The sequence below is a fragment of the Pseudoliparis swirei genome, chromosome 22 (assembly GCF_029220125.1).
Source record: "Pseudoliparis swirei isolate HS2019 ecotype Mariana Trench chromosome 22, NWPU_hadal_v1, whole genome shotgun sequence".
In the NCBI taxonomy this organism is placed as follows: Eukaryota; Metazoa; Chordata; class Actinopteri; order Perciformes; family Liparidae; genus Pseudoliparis; species Pseudoliparis swirei.
Window position 1 is genome coordinate 14,572,068 of NC_079409.1, and position 24,422 is coordinate 14,596,489.

At 44.6% G+C, this 24,422-nt stretch overlaps 2 protein-coding genes across 6 annotated transcripts; one reads left to right on the forward strand and one right to left on the reverse strand.

Annotated features, from left to right (window-relative positions):
- Positions 1-12,802: 12,802 nt before the first annotated feature.
- Positions 12,803-19,123, forward strand: phc1 (polyhomeotic homolog 1). 4 transcript variants are annotated; one of them, XM_056445063.1, is made up of 14 exons: positions 12,803-13,013; positions 14,154-14,274; positions 14,384-14,494; positions 14,589-14,657; positions 14,761-14,895; positions 15,217-15,375; positions 15,507-16,205; positions 16,294-16,429; positions 16,797-16,960; positions 17,065-17,128; positions 17,232-17,319; positions 17,543-17,708; positions 17,923-18,157; positions 18,251-19,123. In XM_056445063.1, the coding sequence occupies exons 2-14, from the start codon at positions 14,158-14,160 to the stop codon at positions 18,400-18,402; spliced, it is 2,295 nt and encodes a 764-aa protein (XP_056301038.1). In that variant the 5' UTR covers positions 12,803-13,013; positions 14,154-14,157; the 3' UTR covers positions 18,403-19,123. The 4 variants fall into 4 exon arrangements, with proteins under 4 accessions (XP_056301038.1, XP_056301037.1, XP_056301039.1 ...); XM_056445062.1 differs by lacking the exon at positions 12,803-13,013 and adding an exon at positions 13,261-13,429; XM_056445064.1 differs by lacking the exon at positions 12,803-13,013 and adding an exon at positions 13,261-13,385.
- Positions 19,124-19,654: 531 nt separating this feature from the next.
- On the reverse strand, positions 19,655-24,003 carry styk1b (serine/threonine/tyrosine kinase 1b). 2 transcript variants are annotated; one of them, XM_056445115.1, is made up of 10 exons: positions 23,855-24,003; positions 23,108-23,163; positions 22,805-22,975; positions 21,903-22,283; positions 21,605-21,786; positions 21,415-21,489; positions 20,532-20,740; positions 20,400-20,440; positions 20,045-20,141; positions 19,655-19,962 (listed from the first exon to the last, which is right to left on the reverse strand). In XM_056445115.1, exons 2-10 carry the CDS (start codon positions 23,160-23,162, stop codon positions 19,770-19,772), a joined length of 1,404 nt encoding a protein of 467 aa, XP_056301090.1. In that variant the 5' UTR covers position 23,163; positions 23,855-24,003; the 3' UTR covers positions 19,655-19,769. The 2 variants fall into 2 exon arrangements, with proteins under 2 accessions (XP_056301090.1, XP_056301089.1); XM_056445114.1 differs by lacking the exon at positions 23,855-24,003 and having other exon boundaries at positions 23,108-23,802.
- Between the last annotated feature and the right edge of the window lie 419 nt (positions 24,004-24,422).

Below are 24,422 nucleotides of genomic sequence, written 5' to 3' on the forward strand. Positions count from 1 at the left end.
TGATTAGCTCGAGGTGCAGGAGTCACAAGTCGATTGGCTGTTGCCGAGCGGAGCGAACGTGCCGGGGTGTACGGTGTGACCATATCCCGGATGTAGACGGGGCCCGATCCGTTCAGAGCACGGTACGCCAGAACCAGTGTTTTGAAGCGGATGCTGCTCCACCGGTAACCATGAAGAGAGCGGAGGAGCGGAGTGGTGTGGGTGAATTTCGGGAGGCTGAAGACCAGTCGAGCTGCTGCATTCTGGATGAGCTGCAGGGGTCGGATGGCCTTAGCAGGTAGACCAGCCAGGAGGGAGTTGCAGTAGTCGAGGCGTGAAATGACCAGAGCCTGGATCAGAACCTGCGCCGCCTTCTGAGTAAGAAGAGGCCGTATTCTCCTGATGTTGTGCAGCATGTACCTACAGGAACGCGTTGTCGCAGTGATGTTGGCCGTCAGGGAGAGTTGACTGTCGAGTGTCACCCCGAAGTTCCTGGCAGTCAGGGTAGGGGCCAACACAGAGCTGTTGAAGGTGATAGTCAGGTCATGGGTGGGGGAGCCTTTCCCTGGAAGGAATAGTAGCTCGGTCTTGTCAGGGTTGATTTTTAGGTGGTGAGCAGACATCCACTAAGAGATGTCGGTCAGACAGGCAGAGATTCGCGCCGCCACCTGTGTTTCGGACGGTGGAAACGAGAAGATCAGTTGGGTGTCATTGGCATAGCTATGGTTGGAGAAGCCATGCGAACGAATGACAGAGCCGAGAGAATTTGTGTACAGAGAGAAGAGGAGGGGACCCAGGACGGAGCCTTGAGGAACTTTAGTAGTGAGAGGACAAGGATCAGACACAGATCCTCTCCAAGTTACCCGGTAAGTGCGGTCGTTAAGGTAGGAAGAGAAAAGAGCGAGTGCAGTGCCTGAGATCCCCAGGTCCTGAAGAGAAGAGATAAGGATCTGGTGGTTCACGGTGTCAAATGCTGCAGAAAGGTCCAGAAGGATAAGGACAGAGGAGAGAGGCTGCTCTAGCAGAGTGAAGGATAAGGACAGAGGAGAGAGAGGATGCTCTAGCAGAGTGAAGGATAAGGACAGAGGAGAGAGGATGCTCTAGCAGTGTGAAGGATAAGGACAGAGGAGAGAGGCTGCTCTAGCAGAGTGAAGGATAAGGACAGAGGAGAGAGGATGCTCTAGCAGAGTGAAGGATAAGGACAGAGGAGAGAGGATGCTCTAGCAGTGTGAAGGATAAGGACAGAGGAGAGAGAGGCTGCTCTAGCAGTGTGAAGGATAAGGACAGAGGAGAGAGGATGCTCTAGCAGTGTGAAGGATAAGGACAGAGGAGAGAGGATGCTCTAGCAGAGTGAAGGATAAGGACAGAGGAGAGAGGCTGCTCTAGCAGTGTGAAGCTGCTCAGAGACAGCAAGGAGGGCAGTCTCTGTCGAGTGGCCGGCCTTGACTCCAGACTGGTGAGGGTCAAGAAGGTTGTTACTGTGGAGATAGGAGGACACTTGGCTCAAGATAGCTCGCTCCAGAGTTTTGGAGAGAAAAGGAAGAAGAGAGACCGGTCTGTAGTTGCTGACTTCAGACGGGTCGAGGTGGTTTCTTCAGGAGAGGGTTGACTCTTGCCTCCTTCAGAGGGAAACAGCCAGTTGAGAGGGAGCTGTTAATAAGATGGGTGAGGAAGGTCAGAAGGTCAGGGGAAATAGCCTGGAGAATGGGAGACGGGACGGGGTCAAGGGCGCAGGTGGTCGGTCGAGCGGAGGTCACCAAGCTAAGAACTTGATTGGGAGACAGGGGGGTGAAAGAGGAAAGAGAGGGGGATGAAGAAGTTAGTGTTGGTGAGGTGATAGAAGATGGTTTAGTAAAGGAGGAGCGTATGTCGTCTATCTTTTTTGTAAAGTAGTCGACAAAGTGGCTCGGCAAAAGGGTGGAAGGAGGAGGGGGACAGGGGGGGATCAAGGAGGTTGGAAAAGATAGAGAAGAGTTTTTTGGGGTTAGAGAAGGAAGACTGCATTTTGGTCAGATAGAACGAGCTTTTGGCTGCAGATATAGAGGAAGAGAAAGAAGAGAGAAGAGATTGATAGAAGAGCAGGTCATCCGCTTGATTCGATTTGCGCCATTCCCTTTATGGGAGTTTGATCACTTTACAGCAGTTATTTCACTTTACGGCAGTTACTTCGTTTTACGGCAGTTTGACCACTTTACGGGAGTTTGACTACTTTACGGCAGTTTGACCACTTTACGGCAGCTACTTCGTTTTACGGGAGTTTGATCAGTTTACAGGAGTTTTATAACTTTACAGCAGTTGGAACACTTTACGGCAGTTTGATCACTTTACGGCAGTTATTTCGCTTCACAGCAGTTTGATCACTTTACGGCAGTTATTTCGCTTCACAGCAGTTTGATCGTTTTACGGCAGTTTGATCACTTTACGGGAGTTTGATCACTTTACGGCAGTTTGATCACTTTACAGCAGTTTGATCACTTTACGGCAGTTTGATCACTTTACGGCAGATTGGTCACTTTACGGCAGATTGATCACTTTATGGCAGTTAGAACACTTTACGGCAGTTGGAACACTTTACGGCCGGTTTGCTCCTCCAGAAGTTGTTCTGGCCGTTTTGAAGACCGTCCCAAGAGATCTCCAGGTGCAGATCCCGTCACCAGTTTGACTCGAGCACCGTGAGGTGTTTAAAGTTCCTCCCTGATGAATGAGATCAGAGGAGAGCTGGAAACCAAACAGATTCACCTAAAGCACATGTGTCAAAGTCAAGGCCCGCGGGCCAGATCCGGCCCGTGAATTAGTTCTCTCTGGCCCGCGGGATGATATCTAATTACTATTAAACCCGGCCCAGTATTATGTGTCCGCAGCACCATAATACTACAAGTCCCAAGATGCACTGCGAGTGCATTGGGCGTACCGAGTGCCCATGAGCGCGATCCCGCGTCTTCTCTTCACGAGCAGCAGCAGCAGAGTCACAGTGGAGGCCTGAACATCGCCTTCAATTGTCATCTCCCTCTCCCCCAAAATGGCAAAAAGAAAGGTAGATGCTGAAAACAGGGGGTTTCAAGACAGGTGGGAGGCAGAATACATGTTCACCGAAGTAAAAGGAAAGCCTGTGTGTCTTGTGTGTGGAGACAGCGTGTCTGTTATGAAAGAATATAACTTAAGAAGGCACTATGAAACATCAACGAAACACACAGACGCACAGAAAGACAAATACAAGAATATGAACACAGAACAAAGGCTACAGAAGGTAGCAGAGTTAAAAAGAAATCTTAAGTCCCAGCAAGCTATGTTCCCAAAGCCAAATCACAAAGCGAGGCTGCAGTCAAGGCCAGTTTTATTGTGGCTGAAGAGGTCGCAAAATCAGCCCGCCATTTACCGAGGAGACTTTGTAAAGAACTGTATGCTCAAAGTTTGTGACGTTGTGTGCCAGAACAAAGGCAGCTATTTTCAAATGTGAGTCTGAGCAGAAACACAGTTGCTGACCGTGTAAACCAGCTTTCCACTAATCTTAAACAACAGCTTGTGGGAAAAGGAAAAGATTTCATCGCATACTCCCTTGCTGTGGATGAGAGCACCGACATATCGGACATTGCTCAGCTGTCAATTTTCATCCGTGGAGTGGACTCAAGCCTGTGCGTGACAGAAGAGTTTTGGGATTATGTCCGATGCATGGCACAACTACAGGAAAGGATCTGTATGAACAGGTATCCGGGTGTGTAAATGACATGGAGCTGCCTTGGGACAAACTTGTGGCACTAACAACAGACGGAGCGCCCACAATGCGGTCATAAAAGTGGCTTGGTGGCAAGGATTCGGGAGAGAAAAAGGAGAAAGACGGCACGGGTGAGCTGATATCTTATCACTGCATCATACACCAGGAGTCGTTGTGTCGCAAAGCTTTGGAAATGGAACATGTTATGAGCACCATAACACGAGCAGTTAACTTCATTAGAGCAAAAGGTTTAAATCACCGCCAGTTCAAGACGTTTCTGGAGGAGTTAAATTCAGACTATGGTGACCTGCCCTATCACACAGAGGTGCGGTGGCTAAGCAAGGAAAGGTGTTGAAAGGTGCTTGAGCTGCGTGAGGATATCTGTCTGTTCATGGAAAGCAAAAGGGAAAGACACTACAGAGCTCCGTGATAAAAGTTCCTGTGTGAAGTCGCATTTCTGTGTGACATCGCTGGCCATCTGAATGAACTGAACCTGCTGCTGCAGGGGGGGCCATGTCATCTCTGACATGTATTCTACTGTGAGGGCGTTTAAAACCAAGCTGAGCCTGTGGGAAACGCAGATGCGAAAATAACTTTGACCATTTTTCGTGTTGCAAGACCATGCGAGCTGGTCTCTAAACAGCCTACTGAGCTCATGAGCCTACTGTCGTGTTCCCGAGTACAGAGTTTGCCGACAAACTCGGCATACTTGCTGCCGACTTCAGGCGGAGATTTTCCGACGTTGAAGCCCAAAAAAGCAGGTTTCAACTACTCAGCAATCCATTTGCAGTTGACGTGGAAAGTGCACCAGCAAATCTCCAAATGGAGCTGATTGAGCTCCAGTGTAATGACACACTGAAGGCAAAATATGAGTCCGTGGGCGCTGCTGAGTTTGCCCGTTTCATCCCCGACACAATGCCTGAGCTGCGCACCCAAGTTGCTCGCATGCTGTCTATGTTTGGCAGCACATACCTGTGTGAACAACTGTTTTCGTTGATGAAACTAAACAAAACATCACATAGAGTCGTCTTACTGATGAACACCTGAAGTCAATCCTGAGGATTCCTCAGCTCAGAGCCTGACCCCAAACATTAATGAACTTGTACTCAAGATGAGACACCAAGTATCGGGCTCAGCCTCAGACAAGTGAGCAGAAAGGACTTGGACTTGATATTTCTTTGAACGGAATTATTTATTTTTCTCCAGTTGAATGGACCCAGGAAATGTTGCCGAAGAAATTAATGCAACTGTTTTGCACTTTTGCAAGTTTGCACTAACATTTCTAATTTTATTATAAAAGACAGTCATTGGTGAGGATCAGAACACTGCTTTTTTATTTTTATGCATGCTGTTTCATTTTTGCATTTATCTTGCCATTGAGCTTTGAAGGAAAATTACATTTTGCTGTTTACCTGTTAAAAAAAAGAAAAAAAAACCGTTTTCAATTTATTACTGAAAGAGCCTTGAGAAAATATTGCAACTGATTTTATTTATGTTTTACTTAATTTAATGATTAATGTTAAGTGCAATATAGGCTGTGTTATTGGTATTGGTTCAATATGTGCAATAATTGCGAGTTTTAATAAACATTGAACCAGCCATGAGGCATGAGAATCCTCACCTTTCAATTAAATTTGAAAATAGGTGACGTGAATCGTGTAGATCCAGAGTTTTTGTTTTGGGGGGGGTCAATTGGCGGCGCGTTTATGAGATTGGAGTGGGACACGGAGAAAATGTGGAGTGGTGCTTTTACAATAGAACATCTTTGATGGGCACCTGTCGTCTCGGCCAATCAGCGTCAAGATGTCTTCAGCGTTTGGTGGTTTAGGTTAACTTGAATGTTAGCCCGCTATCTGCTGCTGTCACGCTGCGGTGGAGCGATGCTAACAAAGTACCCGTACGTTAAGAGCGATGTGATTTAGCATATTTTTAGTATCGATACTTCATTAAAGAGCGATCAGGCGCGCGAGTGCCGTTAAGTGGCGGAATTTTCGCTTTAAAATAAAAATTAAAAAGATGCCAGAAGTGAAATGTTTAAGTTCAGTCTGTAAAGTTCTGTTACTGTAACTCCAGCTGCTCATCCTGATGAACTCTGTATCATCTGGTCAGATACAGACTAACAGTCTCATAGTGATAATCAATGCTATGATGGCTCCATGTAGTTTCATTAATATCTTGTAGGCTAATACTAATAATACTGCCATTTGTTAAGTGTTGAAAAAGTTGGTAAAAGTGAACCATACAGATATTTTATTTATTACTATTATAGATAAATATACCAGGATCGTATTTATGGTACTGTTTTATGGTATTGTATCAGTATCATGATATTTATAGCGGGTATAATGGCATATTAGAAACAATATGTCAAACTCATGGCCGGGGAATGAATGGCCCGCGCACAATGACATTCTTGTGTCCTTAAGATTCACTTGTTGGTTCATAATTGACTGTAAAAGGAATATTACTAAATTGTTGTTGTGCATACTGTGATATTCTGAACACTCAGGTTCAAACTGCAACATCTTTTCATTAAATACATTTGAGAAGTTAAAAATATCCCTCGATTTAGGTCTCAGCTTGTCATTCAGAGGTGATAGTGCGTCCCAAAGCCAGACCAGTGGAGAACCACTGCCCAAACCAGTGGAGAACTACTGCCCCAGACCAGTGGAGAACCACTGCCCAAACCAGTGGAGAACCACCTGTCTCAACTGTGAAAAAGATTTTAACAAAGTTAATGTAATAATGTTTGTTTGATCTTTGATAAAGTAATGTGGGTTAAAATAAATATAATTAAATTAAATAGATGTATTGTATAATATTAAATACATTTGCATATATAGTTATACATTTATATAAGTACACCTAAATAAACAAACAAATGCAAAGACAGTTATTTAACAATATGTTCTGGAGTAGTTAGAATTATACCGTGTTAGTGACAACCGGCCCTTTGAGGGCAGCCATGAGGCGGATGTGGCCCTCGGTGAAAATGAGTTTGACACCCCTGACCTAAAGTCTCACTCACTGCAGCTGACGAGCTGGAAACGGACCAAATGTGACTTGAAGCCGTGAAACGAGCACGAAGACCGGGAACAATCGTGAAGCGGCACCAACCTGATGTGTGTAGCTCATGTTCTCCGAAACGAGAAACGATGTCCTCATACGCTGCTGTCAACGTGTCCAACAGCCCAAACGCCTCGTCGACGACCTCGTCCACGTGCTGCTTCACCAACGACCTCAGCATTTCTCCTGGAGACAACTGTGTGTAACTTATTTAACAGTCTCAGAAATGAATAAGAAGCTAGAAAAATTTCTTATATCAAAAACAGAGTGGAAATATTAACAGTATAAGCAATAAATACCAACCTGCTCGCTGTAACTTCTGGGTTGAAAATGGCGTCCAGTGGTTTCCGTTGGCGCTCGCGCTCCTCTATTAAACGACAACGTTCCTCCTCGGACTTCGACGTTTCACATGTTCACGGTCCGTCTTCTTCCAGCTCGCGCTGCTGTCAGCGATAAGCCCCGTTGCATGCTGGGAAACCAACGGCTGGCCGTGGCCACATCAGAGAGCTGATTGGCTCTTAGATTTGACAACAAGCACCACGTGTTGTCGAACATTCTTATTTACTGTTTGGCTGTAATACTGACGCTGGATAGTTGGCTGTTGGTCTCATGTCGTGCAACGAAGTGGCCCATTAGCCAATCAGAACGCTTGTACCTTTGTTGCCATATAATAATTCATCTTTATTCATAAAGAAAATGTAAGCTAGTGAAACGGAGTTCAAATTGCACTTTATTATTTCTTGTTTTTAATATATTGTGTTGCGTTTTGTTTGTTTTTCAACAGTCCCGTTGAGTGTGTGTGAATTTTATTTGAATTAGTTTTTATATAGTAGCATTATTTAAAAAATATGTTTCCTGCTGAGGCTGAGTTTCGCCTCTTCTGTTCCTCTCGAGCTTCCGTAGCCCCGTCTTTCCCTCGTCTTTCACTGTTTTGTTATGTTTTTTGCAAGTGTCGCCGTTTGTGTTGCGATCGCGGTGTCTGCCTGTTGTGTGTTTTTGAGATCGTCAAGAGATGATTCAAATATATCTTTTGGCGATCTTAGAAACACGCAACAGGTATCTTTTGTTTCATTGCTTCTTTGGCGCCATTGGGTTTTGACACTTCCGGCCGTCCTGTCGTATGTTTTGCCCGTATAGTATAACTAGTGGTAATTGATATAAATTCTGTTTTGTTATGTTTTGGAGCTGATGTATGGATGTCGTCAGCAGCTATGTGTTTTTCCTTTGTGTTAACTTTAGAATTTCCGCTGAGTCACTAACTCACGCAGTTATTTATTTTGTCCACTGGGGGCGCTGTTTTGCCCTTTTTGCCAATCTATATATAACGTAGTCCTGTTAGAGATAAGACTTTTGTATTTATGAGGGAGCTGATGTATGGATGTGGTCAGCAGGAATAAAACCTGGAAAATAAACCTGCGGACTCGACTTCTTCCTTGGCCAGTACAAGTCCGTTACCCTAGCTGTGTAATCCTGCCCAGAGGAAACGCAGCTCGAGGACAGCTTCACTCGTGGATTGCTGCTTATGCTTCAACTCTGTCACAAAACATTTTTGGCAATGGGTGCACTTTTTTTAGTTGGAGCAGCTCTGACTTGACGCCCCTTGTGGTGATCCAGGTGCACCACACGTGTTTCCTTAATTTAAAAGAAGTACATAAAAAAATCTCTCACGTGCATTGTTTTCCTTCTCTCCATTGTTCTCCTTGAAGCCCCGGCTGCAGGTCTTTTCTCTTCAGTAAACAGCTATAGTTTTGAGGAGCTTGATACCTGAAGGCTCTGGTTCCCATCCTACTTTTTAAGACTAGGAACCACGAGTAGCCTCGCATTTAGTCATTACTTTACTTTCTTACTTACAGTGTTACATATCTCCCTGTGTGTGTTTAAGAAAAGATTAATAATAAATGAATAGTTAACACAGGTCATTTGGATCATGGAGGTCTGGATCGTGGTCCATGCCTAATACCAACTAGTCATACACTCTGTCAGATTCATTGATTGTGTTGTTACTGTGTTTTGATTGTGTGTCATGATTCCTTCTGGTCACATGACATCTATTGTTCTCTCCATCCTGGAGAGGGATCCTCTGTTGCTCTCCTGAAGGTTTCTTCCCTTTTTTTGGGGAGTTTTTCCTGATCCGATGTGAGGTCAAAGGTCAGGGATGTCTGTGTACAGATTGTAAAGCACTGAGGGAACATTTTAATTTCTGAAAATGGGCTAAACGAATAAACTGAATTGAGTTATAGAACTCAGACATGGCCTCAAAGACTGAACTACCAAAGATACGTGTAAATTAATTAAAACTCATACAGCTCCTCATCTGTTCCTGGTCCGATAATAATCTGAGTGCCGTGCAGCATTTACAGATTGAAGATGATAGATGTAATCCTGTTATAATCTGTATTTCTCAGAGTGAGCACTTTCTTTCCAGACAAATTATTGCGGATAACTTTGAGCAAGAACATTTTGGAACAAAAAAGCACAAAAATCGTGTAGATTTTTATTTTTATTAAAGCCACCCTCCATTTCTAAATGGGTTTTGCTTTGGGTTCAATCCCTTGGATTGTTTGAGCTTCATGTGCATGATGTGAAAACCACAAACCACCGAGGAAACACTTCAGGGAGCTCAGAGACATCTTGTGATCCGGATGACATCACTTTGTTTTGTAGTCTTTGAAGAAAAACAAACATTTGCATGTTTAAACATTCTGGCTTTTTTATTTCATGGATAAACATTTGAGACACAAATTACCATTTAAAGCAGATTATTTTATTATTATTTTTAGACCATCACAAAACTTCAGCTTCAGCTGTGGCAAAAATACTGTGTTTATAATAATGTGTTTATTATCATAAACAATAAAAGCATTAAGCCAGGTACATCAGAATATTATAGTTAAATCATGAAGGAGTAATACTTTTACAATACCACCTCTTACGGAGGTCTCCACCGTCATGTCTCCCCGCGGTCTCTGGTGTGAACCGCTCAGCACTGTGCGTCTCAAAACAACCCGGGATTTACCACAGAGAGGCACTTCTGATTGGCCAGTTCAGGGTCAGCTGACCCGAGCCATAGCCGGAAGTTGTGGAAGCAGCGATATCGACGTTGCAAGTATTTTGTCTTTAAACAGTTTCACATTGTCAATAATAAACAGCAAAAATGAACAGAAATAAAAGCCAAAAGAATTAAATAAAGAAACGTAAAGAAATAATCTAAACAAAATACATACACTATATATATATATATATATATATATATATATATAAAGGAATTTGTTTTTAAATAAATCTCTATTTATATTTAAATATATATATATAGAAATATATATTTATATATAAAAATATAGATTTACGTATATACATATAAATATATATCATATAGGTTTAAGACTTGCAGCAACACAAGCAAGAACACTTCTTCAACCTTATCATGAACATCAACTCTGCTAACAACATCAACAACAACAATGTCTCATTTATTTCTGATGACCTCAACAATGCAATTGTGATTTCTTTATAAATCACGGAGAAGAGGGAATCTTTTATAGAAAACTGAACGCTAATTTGTTTTTCCAGTATGAACAGCTGAGTGTCGTTTTAGACTGCATGCATGTCTGAATGTTTTACCACAAACTGAACAACTGAATAGTTTCTCTCCTGTATGAACAGTTGAGTGTTGTTTCAGATTGCCTGCTTGGCTGAATGTTTTACCACAAACTGAACAACTGAATAGTTTCTCTCCTGTATGAACAGTTGAGTGTTGTTTCAGATTGCCTGCTTGGCTGAATGTTTTACCACAAACTGAACAACTGGTCACTCCTGTTTTGGCTCCAGAGTGTCTCTTCGGATGTCTCTTTTGGCCAAAGCTTCCAGCATATTGAGAAGAGCTAATTGATGCGTTTCCAGTACCACAGTCCATGTCATCTACAGGGACTTCATTGTTTTCCAAAGGGTTTAAACGTGGCTGAGGTTCCTGAGTCTCCTTCCAATCGTCACTGTTATCAGTCTCACATTCAGAGGATTGTGACGTCTCATCAGCAGTTGGTTGTAAAGGACTATCTGCATTTGATCTGGATCTGACTTCCTCTCCGTCTGCTTCTGTTTTCAAATGTTCTGCCTCTCTTTTGTCAGTTTTTATGGACTTTGAGAGCTGAGCTTCCTCATCATCATATTGACTCTTTACAGGGGTGAATGAGAACTTGATTCCAGCCTCCTCCAGCTTTTGAAGCTGCTCTCCCTCCTGACTGATCCTGAGTTCATCCTGTTCCTCTTTAATGTTTGGAGGCTCTGGGTCCTCCTGCTCCTCTTTAATGTGTGGAGGCTCTGGGTCCTCCTGCTCCTCTTTAATATTTGGGGGCTCTGGGTTCTCCTGGTCCTCTTTAATGTGTGGAGGCTCTGGGTTCTCCTGGTCCTCCTGCTCCTCTTTAATGTGTGGAGGCTCTGGGTTCTCCTGGTCCTCCTGCTCCTCTTTAATGTGTGGAGGCTCTGGGTCTTCCTGGTCCAGACTGCTGTTCAGGGGGAACCTCTTGTTTCATCACCAACTACTGCTGGACGTCTGTGGAGAATAATAAAATACATTTATACATCTTAAGAATCTCATATTGAACTCTAATATTCAATAGGTTTATTGATGAATGAGGTCAGGGTTTTGAGGGAGAACATGAAAAAATAATCTCGGAAGTGAAATCATCTGAAGGTACAATATGTACCTCTGAGGTGTCGTACAGTAAAACGTACATGTACCTCTGAGGTGTAGTGTTAGCGTCTATCAAAATTGGAGGTGTGGTAAAGTACGACCTTCTCTCGTTCTCTCCTTTCCAACGGGAGAATTTATTCTCTGATCACGCGTCAAATACAAGTTCGATGCGATAGCAATCACAGCGGAGTCCTCTCCGGTCGGCACTAGTTGAAAACCCAAAACAACTCGGCCTCCCTTTCCACGTACGGGCCTCCATGCCCCCACATGTGAAGTCATCCTGACCAAGGATCTGCTGCACCCCCCCACACCCCTTTCTCACAGGAGGGGGCCCTCGTCCCCCTCTCTCATTGTAACAACGTGATAACAAGTGTGTGTTGCGTTTGTGTGAGGCGAGTACCTAGCTTTGAGAGTCATAATATTTATTATCAGACACATATTCCACCTGCTATGTGATGTTATTCTGAATTTGCAGGAGCTTGAACACAATCGTCCCTTCAATAATTCAGTTTTATATTATCAATCCCCCTTTTACATAATTCATTATGTAACTAAACACTAATATAAATCTAGCGGAATGGGCTCTATCAATACAAAACTGTTACATCACATCACACGTCATTTAGCAGACGCTTTTATCCAGAGAGACTGACAATAAGTGAATTCAACCACGAGTACAAACTCAGAACTAAGAGACATGTAAGTAACATGTCTTTAAGCCAAACTACAAAAATACCACAAGTAACACCATGATGAGTAATACCATGAGTAATACTATGAGTAATACCATGAGTAATTTTCTATCATTGGAATGCATTTGTCATATTTAAGTTTAATTTACATACATAATTTGTATGTTTTGAAATTCTGATTGTGACATCATTATTAAATAACCCAGAATATGATGATGGGTTCTCTTGAACACTGAAAGTGATTCAAAGGATCAATGTTTTGGGGGAAATGGAGGCGCCATAACTCCTCAAAGCCGACACTCAGGAAGGACCAGCCTCACGAGGCTGCAGAACACAGATCAATACGTCAGTTTGATCACTTTACGGCAGTTATTTCACTTTACGGCAGTTTGATCACTTTACGTCAGTTTGATCACTTTACGGCAGTTATTTCACTTTACGTCAGTTTGATCACTTTATGGCAGTTATTTTACTTTACGTCAGCTTCATCACTTTACGGCAGTTATTTCACTTTACGGCATGTATTTAACTTTACGGCAGTTTGATCACTTTACGGCAGTTTGATCACTTAATGGCAGTTTGATCACTTTACGGCAGTTATTTCACTCGTCGTACGTGATTTTTACGGCAGATTGCTCACTTTACGGCAGTTAGAACACTTTACGGCCGGTTTGCTCCTCCAGAAGTTGTTCTGGCCGTTTTGAAGACCGTCCCAAGAGATCTCCAGGTGCAGATCCCGTCACCAGTTTGACTCGAGCACCGTGAGGTGTTTAAAGTTCCTCCCTGATGAATGAGATCAGAGGAGAGCTGGAAACCAAACAGATCCACCAAAAGTCTCGCTCACTGCAGTTGACGAGCTGGAAACGGACCAAATGTGAGTATGTGTGTATATATATTACACCTGTTCTCCACCCGCTACACCTGTTCTACACACACTACACCTGTTCTAATAACGAGCCAAGTCTAAAAGTTAAAACTTTAAGGCTTGTGCATTTGATCGGCACACGCCGGTGCAGTAGGGGGCGGTGTCGGGCGGTAAACGTGATCTCAGGTGGGTTTGTCGTCAAAGAAGAAGACGAAGACGAAGAAGAAGAAGAAGAAGAAGAAGAAAGGGACTCGAAAGGGGCGTGGTTTCGTTGGAGGCAAAACACCCTGAAAGGGTTTATCGTTGTTAGCGGTTCAAACCAGGATCGCAATATAAACTCGAGTGCATTTCACTGAGAACAGGAGAGAATACCAAGGAGCGGTAAACACACAAGCACGCCGACGGACACTGGACGTTGACTTCTCGTGAGGAAGAGCGCCACGTAGATCTGCCCGCAGTAAACAGCTAGCCTCGTTAGTTAGTTAGCATATCTAACGTTAGCTCATGCTGCATCTTTTCTACTCGGAAGTTAAGTTTTAGGACGAAACTAACGAATCACAATCAGAACTTCTGCACTCGGCCTTTTTTTTCTAACCCCGATTTAAAGCGTTAATGTATTTTAGTTTGTGTTGGTCAGAGTTTAGTTCAGACTCAGCCACAGACGACGAGCTTCTTTCTGGTGTTTTACAGCTTTCCTCCATGTTCTTTCTCTCGCATTCATCCATCATGTTGACAACCGGTCTGCTCATGTAAATGCCTTGAAGCCCATGTTTTAAGAATAACATCTGACAGGCTCACGAGTAAAGTCAGTGATAGAAAACTGCAGGGGAGTCGCGAGCTGTGATTTATGGGTCCTCTTAAATAATGAATGTTACGATCAGTGCGCAAATTGTCTTTTTGTTAGTCGTGTTTGATAAACATTTTACACTTACCGAGTTTTTAAAATGTACTAACTGATCGTTCAATATTTCACATGCGCATTTATTTAAGCTGTGTGTGTGTCTGTGTGTGTGTCTCCAGTAAAGAGTGCACATTGCACAATCAACAAGTCGTCATGCTGGACTAGACATTTCCAGTTGGTTTGTTGTGTGTGCAACACGACTGCTGGTCACAACTGCTTTTGATGAGTGGCTTCTGTGTTTTGAGCAGCACCATGGATGGAGGTGAAGAGCCGAACACGGGCCCCACCAATGGGAATCCTCAGACAAGTGGGAACTCTCGTGCTCCCCAGATCGCCCACATGTCCCTCTATGAGAGACAGGCTGTACAGGTGTGCACACACGACTGCTTAGATGGAATAAAACAATTTATTGAGTTGGTAAACACATTTAAATATAAAGATTTGTGCATGAGACAACATGTATTTGTGTGTGTTTTAGGCTCTCCAAGCACTGCAAAGACAGCCAAATGCAGCTCAGTACTTCCAGCAGCTGATGCTGCAGCAGCAGATCAACAGTGCCCAACTCCACAACTTGGCCGCCGTGCAACAGGTAACTGAAATGATGACGGCCTGTCCAGGCAGTCAGGACACAAATATAATGGAAAGCATTAAAGCCCATCCCCTTCATGTCTCTCCTTATTCAGGCTGCTACGCTGGTAGCTAGTCGACAGTCCAATACGCCGAGTAACAGCATGTCCCAGGCAACCACCACTGTAAGTTTTGTTGTAAGTTGTTTATATTATGATTTGCACAGTTGGAATTTTGGATTGGTACAGTAAGTTTGATAGAAAATTCAGAATTTTCTTTTCCTCCCAGGTCAACCTAAGCACCACATCTGCAGGAGGCACCATGACCAATCCCCGTCCCCACGGTCCGGCCACAACAACAGCTCTCAACCAGTCAGTGCTGCTCGGAGGAAACTCTGCAGGACAGGGGCAGATGTACCTCAGGGTGAGTTAAAAAGTCTGATGTTTGTGTAATATTCACTAAACTAGTGCACTTTGGGCTTGTCTGAGTCACAGATTCTTATGATTGACCTTTAATTCCGCTCATTGGTGTTGAAGAGATTTATTTTTTTGTTGGCATTTTCTGTTACTCATAACAAGTCATGGATTCTATAACGTTTTCTCAAGAACTAAAGTAAACACTGTTAGCCTGAGCAGTAAGCACTGAGCACTTTTTCCACATCGTCACATGTAGTTAAGGAGTCATAAAGTGAAATAAGAGTTATTTACGAGGTTGGCCATCTGTCTTTTCTTTCTCCTCACATAGGTCAACCGCTCTCTTCGGGCTCCCCTAGCCTCTCAGCTCATCTTCATGCCTGGCGGTACAACAACAGCTACTGTAGCAGTTGCCCAGACACAGCCGCAGCAGCAACAACAGCAGCCACATGAAGTCCCTCCTGCCGGTGCTCAGTCTGACAATGATCAGGTTTGAGTGACATTAACGTTGCATTGTAATGTGAAGTGTGATCTTTTTGAAGTCATGCAGTTTTAAATATATATTTGTGCTTCTTTTCGCAAATTCATTTCTCGCAACCTCCTCTTTTCTATGTCTTATAGGTGCAGAATCTGGCCCTCCATTGTACCCCCAGAGCCGTTGCGGTCAAGTCTGAGATTCCGGAGAGGAAAGATGTCGCCGGCTTTCCTCTTGGTCACCAGCTGCAGACTTTCGCCCAGACAGCTCAGCAAGTGCAACCACAACAGCAGCAGCAGATGGCCAAACCCAACTTTACTCAGCAGTCCTCTGCCAACACCATGACTTTAAAGACTGGTACTCCTGCTGTTACAGTAGCACCTTCCTCCACCTCCTCTCAAGCACTCCCTCTCTCCCAACTCCTCCTGTCTTCCTCTGCTGCCCCTGTGATCCTGGTCCCCACCTCGAATGTCACAACCACCACCACCCAGGGCTACTCCATTGGCTCCGTGACCCCAAAAGCCAACGTGAACACACAGACTCTGGTGGTGCAGCCTCTACAACAGGCCAGCGCCACTACAGAAAAAGGACCTGTGCCGATCCAGCCCAAGACAGCTCAGGGACACCGCTTACCTGTGCAGCTGCCTCCTCGACACCCACCTCACATTCTCCCGGCGCCACCGAGCAACATCCAGCACAACAGTCCCCATATCCCTGTGCAGCTCGTGGGAGCCCGGCAGGGCTTAACAGGAAACCCTCAGGCTGTGGCTTTGGCACGGAGCGGCACGGCCCACGAAGGGACCGCTGGGGGGAATGTTAACACGGTCTCCAACAACAGTGCGATGGTAAGGTCGATCGATGACAGGACGTACTACACGACACTGATATGTATTGAGAACTACATTGTAACAGTTTAATCCCATATATCATTAGATTAAGGCCGCCATTGGCTCTCTGAAAAGAAAATCTGACTGCGATGCTCCAAATGAGATGGCGACAGATTCTTCAGAACCTACACCCATGAAAGATTCTGCACCTGCCTTATCCCCGGCCCCGACAAAGACCTCGGGTACGTCAATGTGTCGTCTCTCAAACCCAGCAGGGATTAGTAGCAGCAATAGTTCTGCTTGAAAGCTTATTATGGGGGCGGCTGTAGCTCAGTGGGGTAAGGGGGTCGTCCTGCAACCCCAAGGTTGTAGGTTCGATCCCCGCTCTCCCCATTAGTTGCAAGTCGGAAGTGTCCTTGAGCAAGGCACTGAACCGCCAGTTGCTTCCCGGGCGCATCACTGCAGCCCACTGCTCCTTAATAACTAAGGATGGGTTAAATGCAGAGAACTAATTTCCCCTTTGGGATTAATAAAAGTATATATCTATCTATCTATCTATCTATTACTTCCCCTGTTTCTTTGGATGCTAACTAGCTCCTCCTGTTGCAGCTGCATTCTCATCTCCTCCCACACTGTCGTTGCCTCTTCCCTTGTCGAGAGTTGGGCACGGGGACAAAGACAGAGCACCTGTTCCCCAGGCAGTGGTCAAACCTCAAGTGCTCACCCACCTCATCGAGGGCTTTGTCATCCAGGAGGGAGCTGAGCCTTTCCCCGTCAGTGTGCAGCACTACATGGATTTCAATCAAATCTGTTATTTAAACTATTTGCACTTTTCCACGTGAATCCGTTCCTCACTGTCTTGTGTTTGATGTGGCAGGTTGCTGGACTCCTCAAAGACAGAGATTTTGCCCTGGTTGGCCGCTCAGAGAACGGGCCTCCGTGTAAGTGGTTGAATATCTCTTATTCCTTAAAGATCACGTATGAATCGGTGTGCATTAGTAATTTCTATGCAACATAGTTTGATCCCTGCCTTTTCTTCTTCAGTGTTAAAATGTGAGTATTGTGGAAGCCTCGCTCCAGCCAGCCAGTTCAGAGGATCAAAGAGGTTTTGCTCAAATACCTGTGCAAAAAGGTATGCTTTACTTTTGCCTCCCATATGTGCATCTTTTTATATTTTGGTTTGTTTCGTGATGTCGTAGGCACGTCTAAAAACTCTACTGTGCTTTACATCGAGGATATGTAACCATATGTAATAAGGAACTAGCCTCATGACTATCGGGGATGCTACTGGACTCAACCAAGTGAGAAGTTCTCTGAATGTCCTCTGAGTTTTGACTGTTCTCTTGGACCCGCAGGTATAACGTGAGCTGCAGTCAACACTTCAAGACCAGCAGAGGGAGGAGTGGTGCAGGGCTGGCTCCACCTCCAGCAACCAATGAGAGCACTGCTCCGCGAAGAGGCCCGTCTCGCAGGAGTAGTTCTAATATCACTTGTCATAATGTCTCAAGCAGGCCTGTGACGGTGAGACCTCTCAAAGGATGAGAGTGCTGTTGCTCAGTTATGTCTAGGATTACAGTGCACGGCGGTTTAAAGATAAGACCTTCTACTATAGCTAATTGGCATTAGGAAGTAGTAGTCGGACTAACAGGGAATATCGTGGAATTTGTTGATAGTAAGACAGTATTTCTCAAAATGGCAGCCTCACGCTTTTGTGTCTCCATTCTTGTGGATGTAGTGTCACTCGGAGTCCAGTCGCTCGGAGGATGTATCCAGCGACGGGGACGAAGAGGACGATTCTCCCTCACTGTCCCCAAGCTCCTCCCACTCCTGCTCCAGAGCTGAGCTCGACGCTGCTCCGTCTGACAGCGTCGCTCCCGGGAGCCTCCCACTAGAGGGTGCTAGCTTCCTCTCAGCGACGCCTGGCCAGTGGAGCGTGGAGGAAGTCTGCAGGTTCATCTCTTCGCTTCAAGGTTGGTGTTCAGTGATTGGCCGACTCTACGCCACAGCTACGCCTCCTGCTTTATTCTTGTCCTAAATCTGTCTTTCTGTCGGCTGGCGCCCAGGCTGTGAAGAGTTGGCTGCCCAGTTTCTGTCACAGGAAATCGACGGACAGGCTCTGATGCTCCTGCGAGAGGACCATCTCATCTCCACGATGAACATCAAGCTGGGTCCCGCTCTCAAGATCTGCGCCTCCATCAACAGCCTGCGTGAGTGACTCGGCGAGTTCCTCCGGGAGCACCAGGATCACTTTCTCATTGACGCCTCCTCGCTGCCATCAACACGTGGACCTGCTCCTCTTTTAGTCCCAAGTTAAAAAGACTTCCATGAGGACAGTGAGGATGTTTTTTTTTAACAAAACAATTGTGCACCATCAGCCATGTGGAGACATGTTTTCTTTCTGGACAGTGAATGTACAAACACATGTTCTGTGTATCGTGTTTAGCGTGAGTGGTGAGCGTGGACATGTCAAGTGATGTTCGGCTTTCTTTCCGCCGCTGTGAACTCGTTCTTGTAACTAGGACCGTTCACCTGTTGGGTAAAAAGGAAACGTTGCCTTCTTGCTGCATTTCAAACGGTGCTTTAACTTTACTGACATATGGAGTGATGTCCACGTCATTTATATATTCAATCTTTTTTAGAAGTTGTTTTTTTACCGTAGATGTTCCATCTAGGCTCACATCAAGCAAAAGACACTAAAAGCGCCTGGACATTTATTTAGTTGATTTTACTAGTTCTCAAAAGTTTAGTTTTGTATCTTTTCCATTTTGTACTACAATCAAAATTATTTTTTCATGGATATGACATAGTTTTAGTTGCTTTAATCAACTTAACTACCTGAAAATAGGTATTCCTCGTGGTTCGCTCTCTCAAGGGCCGAGTGGAAGTGCTCTGTGTAATGTATGCAGTACTACCAATAAACTATACCTGTTACTGGACTTCTACTTGGATGCTACGAAGAAAAAGATTGTTTTTGAACATTTTTATTCACATTTAAATTTGTATTAACAGTTTGAGCTCATTCTTTTGCTTGCAGGTGTTCAAATGATCTGAGCTCATAGAAAAGACAGTGAGTGTAAAAATAACATAAATACTTTTATGTGCCCTTCATTTCCACAACTTCCAAATATAGAACCACACAAAATGTGGTAATACCATATATGCATGTGTTAATTTACATGTGCTCCTACGAGATCTCTAAACAGTCGTACGTTGACAGTATCGACTCAGGATGCAGCGACTGGACTTTCACGTTTACATTTCTAAAAGAACAAAATGACTGGTTGTGTTTCCTTCACCAACCGTAATGATTTTGGTATTTACACATATTTATGAGGTCTTACTTAAATAAGAATGAATGGTTCCCAGAAGATAACTTATTTCACATTCAGTTGTCCTTGTTTCTGAACCTGAAGAAGGAGAATATATGAAAATGAACGAGTTTAGTGCCCAAAGCTCTCTCACACACACAGTTTGGAACACTTGTATTGCACCTGACAGAGATCGCTTGAGCACTACGGTGCTACCGTTGGGGAGAAAAGTGCAATTATTCATTATTTATTTAGCTGACGGGCAGAAATCTGATCAGAAAACCGTGTAGCTGTTGCTATCCCCGTATCCGGCCTCCTGCAGGTACTTCTCGATGTTGACGGTCCCCGACACCTTGAGGACTTTGTCGGAGGCGTTCTTCTCTGCTGAGTTGACCTTGCGGCTCACCTCCTCCAGAGAGGGTCGATCTTGATCTTTCCACTGGCAGCAACCCTTGATGACAGAGTACCTGAGAGAGTCACAGCACATGAGTCAGAGAGCGAACCGCAGGACTCCAGGTGGTGTTGTAGGTTCATGCTGTGGCTACTCACAGCGCGTTGGAACAGTTTGAAGGTTTCCTCAGACTTTTCCCTCGTTGATGAAACTGCAGCAGCTCATTTACGGAGATTTCTGCAAACGGAGCTTCACCTGTTGTGGGTAGGAGGGCCGGGATGGCATCAAACTATAAGTACTTTTACATTGTCAGAGGAGCACTGTTCATTGGTGTGTTTTTTGGCACACAAAAAAACATTACGCATTCCAGAAATATTATTAAAATATTATATTTAAATAAGATTGTCCTGTTTATGGGTTTGCAATTGCTAAAAAAAAAGAGCTACGCTATTTAAGAGAAATTGTTTTCGTCTTATCCATCATTTATGACCCAAGAGTTCAAATCCAACTTACCCATTGTTGCCATTTCATAGAGTAAGATGCCCAATGACCAACTAGAGAGGAGCACACGGGACACATGATGTCACAATCTTCTATTCAATAACGCTCTTGATAATAAACTCTGCATTATACTAATGAACTCACATGTCGCTGCTCTGACTGGCGGGTTTCTTGACCAGCAGCTCTGGTGCCTGCCATTTCTTCATACCCGGATCCTCCATCTTTGTGGCCTCCTGGTTCTTCCTGGTGTAGACCCCATGGAGGCCCCACAGCTTGGCGGTGGACTCCTTGGTGACCAGTACGCTGCAGGCACGAATGTTCCCGTGGATGAGGTCTTTGTTGTGAAGGAACTCCTGATGACGCAATAAGACATTGAGCATCTCAGGATTAAACACACACACACACACACACACCTGCGCCGCTTATTTCAGTTCAGTCCTCACTGTTGACATTCAGTAAACATGTACTACCTGAAACCTCAGAAGCTTTTTTAGAGCATCTGTTTAAATAGTATTTGGGACGAATCCAGTGATTTAAAACATGGAGAGATATTATAAAAGTTAGTGGATTAAAAGAGGTTAATTTTAGGTAGCCTTTTGAAAATAGAAAAGAAAAGGTACACTTATTGATCCCTGTGGGGAAATTGTTCTTTGCATTTGGACCCATCCTGAGTTATTGAGGAGCAGGAGGCTGCAGTGAAGCAGCCGGGGAGCAACTGGGGGTTCAGTGTCTTGCTCAAGGACACTTCAACATGTAAGACCGACTGAGTAGGATTTATATGTTTAGCCATGCTAGAGGCTCTTGAGATGGCCATGTTGTCTCTTGGTCTGTCGGTGGGTTCATCCACCACTTCATCAATCATATTGGGTGGATTACCACTGTTTGGATGCATGGTTCCCACAGGATGAATCATGAGTGATCTCCTGATTCTCCATGTGGCGGTTCAAATTTGTAGTTTTGTGGAAAATGCTAAAATAAAAAACGATGACATTCCCATCAGTGAAAATATGTGTGTTAGCAAACTGACCAGTGCTGAGGCCACCTGCTTGGCCATGGTGAAGATTCGTCTCTCGGTCATCTCACATGGAGGATCCACATGCTCCTGAAATGAGAAAACAAAGTTTAAATGTGTGTTTCTTATTGTTTTCGCATTAAATGCATACCGTGTATGGTTTGATTGAAGTGAGGGAACACACGTGGCAGCAGGAACATCATACCTCTCGGCATCGCCACAGGAAGCTGAGCAAGTCTCTGTTCTCCAGCTCTTCCACCACTGTAACCAGAGGAGCTCGGAGTGAGACCACCCCGAGGAGCTCTGGCAGGAAGGGATGAGGCCCCAGCTGGGCCAGAAAGGACGCAAATTCTAGGAAGCTGTGTCTTTCTGAGGCATCAGCAGTGTCTGTAAAGGGCGAGAGGAAGAGAGGAAGAGAGGAACCTTCAGTTACAGGAACCATGTCCTGGAAATCGAATGAGACGATTAGGAGCGTCCGTTAAATGAATATTTAACCATCTCACCTTTTAGGACTCGCAGCACCACATTCCTGTTTTCCATCCGGGCCCTGTAGAGGGACACGGCGGTGTCGGAGCGCAGGGAGAAGGGGACAGGCAGAGGGGTGACCAGTTTGAAGGACTCAGGCAGCCTCTGACGGGGCAACTCCCTGGGCTGGAGGATGGCAGTGAAATTGGGCTTCAAGGGCTGCGGCGGGAGACTGGGCGGGAGACTGGGCAGGAGACTGGGCAGGAGACTGGGCGGGACGTTTAGTGGGACAGAGAGTGTGTCCACGCTCCTGGAGGAGGCTCTGGGAGGGTACATGCTCGGGGGGTTGAAGGTGGAGTAGGTACTGGACGTGCCCAGAGCGATGCTCTCATGCTCCAGGACATTGATACCTGGTGGAGCTGCGGGTGGAGAGTTAAGGGGAGACAAAGAGGGAGACAGGGAATCATCGTCAATCGACATGTGCAAAGATTTACATGAAAAGTAGGTTAATAGAACTTTTGATCTTTAGCATCTCTTTGCTTTATAAAAAATAAGAAATGCTGCTCTGCAGTTTGATGTTTACAGATGAAGGCACAATAACACCATCACTGATTTACATTGTGTTTGAAAACATTGATTCTAAGAATATGGAAAAGTGATCAGAAAAAAATATAACAATTAAAATGTGTATGCCCCAAAGGTACCACCTAAAAAGTCAAATTTAGCCGTTGACAAAGTTAGCCAAATAAACAAAAATATGTAGGAAATAAAATCACTTTCAATTCATTATAATGTAACTATATCACTTGGAGAAAAAAATAATATACACAATATACATATGGAATGAGCTTGTTTGATTACATGTCGGTGTTGTGATTGTGTGATCTGATTTCATGTATTTAAGCTCAATCAACAAACAAACTGGTGCCCAGTGGCTTACCATCGATGCCATGCAGCACTCTCCTGGAGGCCGGCTTCGAGGCCTGCAGACGGAGGCGGTCGACTTTCTCTGGACAGTAGCGCAGCAGGAGGACGAAGACCAGAGTGACCAGGAAGATGGCCAGCAGGAACACGGGCACAACAATCACCTCCTGCTCGTAGACACGGACCACTGGCAACGGGACGGAGGAAACACCGTCACCCAGAAGTCACGACATGTTGTTCTGTGGATCTGGTGGATGAGGCCTGGACTGGGCAGACCTGCTGGTGGCCACATTCCACCTCTGCTAATGGAAACACTCACCACAGAGCGTATCTTCGGGCTGGCAGCTGACGTCTTGCTGGGATCCGGAAGACATCCTGTCAAATGTATCAATAAAAAATGAAATATCTAATGAGATATGGTGAAAGAATGATTTTTTGTATTCACTTTTGTCCATTTCTCACACACATTTCCCACAGACATACATTATATTCAGGAGGGTCGTAGTTGTTCTAGTAAACAACACATAGAGTGACCGTGGTTTGTCCGTGGGGCTGAATCTGTGAAGAGTAACATGACTCCTGGTGTCTGATCCCATGTGGAACTGAGACAGTTGTATCACTGTCTTCCTGTTACTGGTAATCAGAATAAAGACGTTGACACCTCAGCACATTGTCTTCTTTTGTAGCACAACTCTTCAGATTACGCTCTAATTGAGGAATCTTTATGAGACTAATCCGGATTTAGAGCAGCTTTAACTGCATTGTAGGCGAACAGAAACACAACCACATGAATCCTCTCACATGTGAACCAGTTAATCTGCATAACCCATAATTGCTTGTGCTGTACTACACACCCAAAAGGGCCAAAATAAGGCCCTGGCTTGCACTCTTTTAAAACTAACAGAATATGTACCAATCATCACATAAAGACTGAAACCAGAGTGAGACACATGGCCTTTTATTAGATTGATATTATGCTGAGAGACTGATTCCATATACCTCAGATTAACCATAAATAACATGACGTTAAAAAACGGTGTGATATAAAGATATACAAATATCTTACTTCAGCTCCTTCCGTTGTGTCTTATTTCCCAAAGATAAAAGGTTAAATCCGGTTATTGCGTGCTCATGTCCCCTCCTTCACACACCCGGACGCCGTTCATACATCCTCTGGGCTGAATGCGTTGTTCGGGTTCAGATCTTCATTGTGTTGTTTTCCTCAGGCGGTGTCTCCGCTCAGGGGATCAATGCACTGCTCTGTTTGCCTATGTTACACCTTGTGTGTCTTTTCTTAACTCCACCCTCCTCACCTGCAGCTTCTCCCTCTTCTCTTCGATTTATCTCTGCCTTCTTCCTCCTTGTTGTCACTGATATCAGGTTTATGGAGATACAGACTCACCCTGCTTTCCTTTCAGAGTTTGCTCAACCACATTCTATCATTAGCTGTTCCACATGACGGCTTCTTCTGGCCCGGCCTTCCTCCTCTTTGTTTGGGGAAACTGGTTTTTAGGCCCTTTGTTTAGCATGTTTGGCCTTCATAGCACTGGAACTTGTATGACCAGCTTTGCCTGCTCTGGAGTATTTAGTCAACACTGACATATTGCTTTACTTTCATAAGGCGGGCATTACAT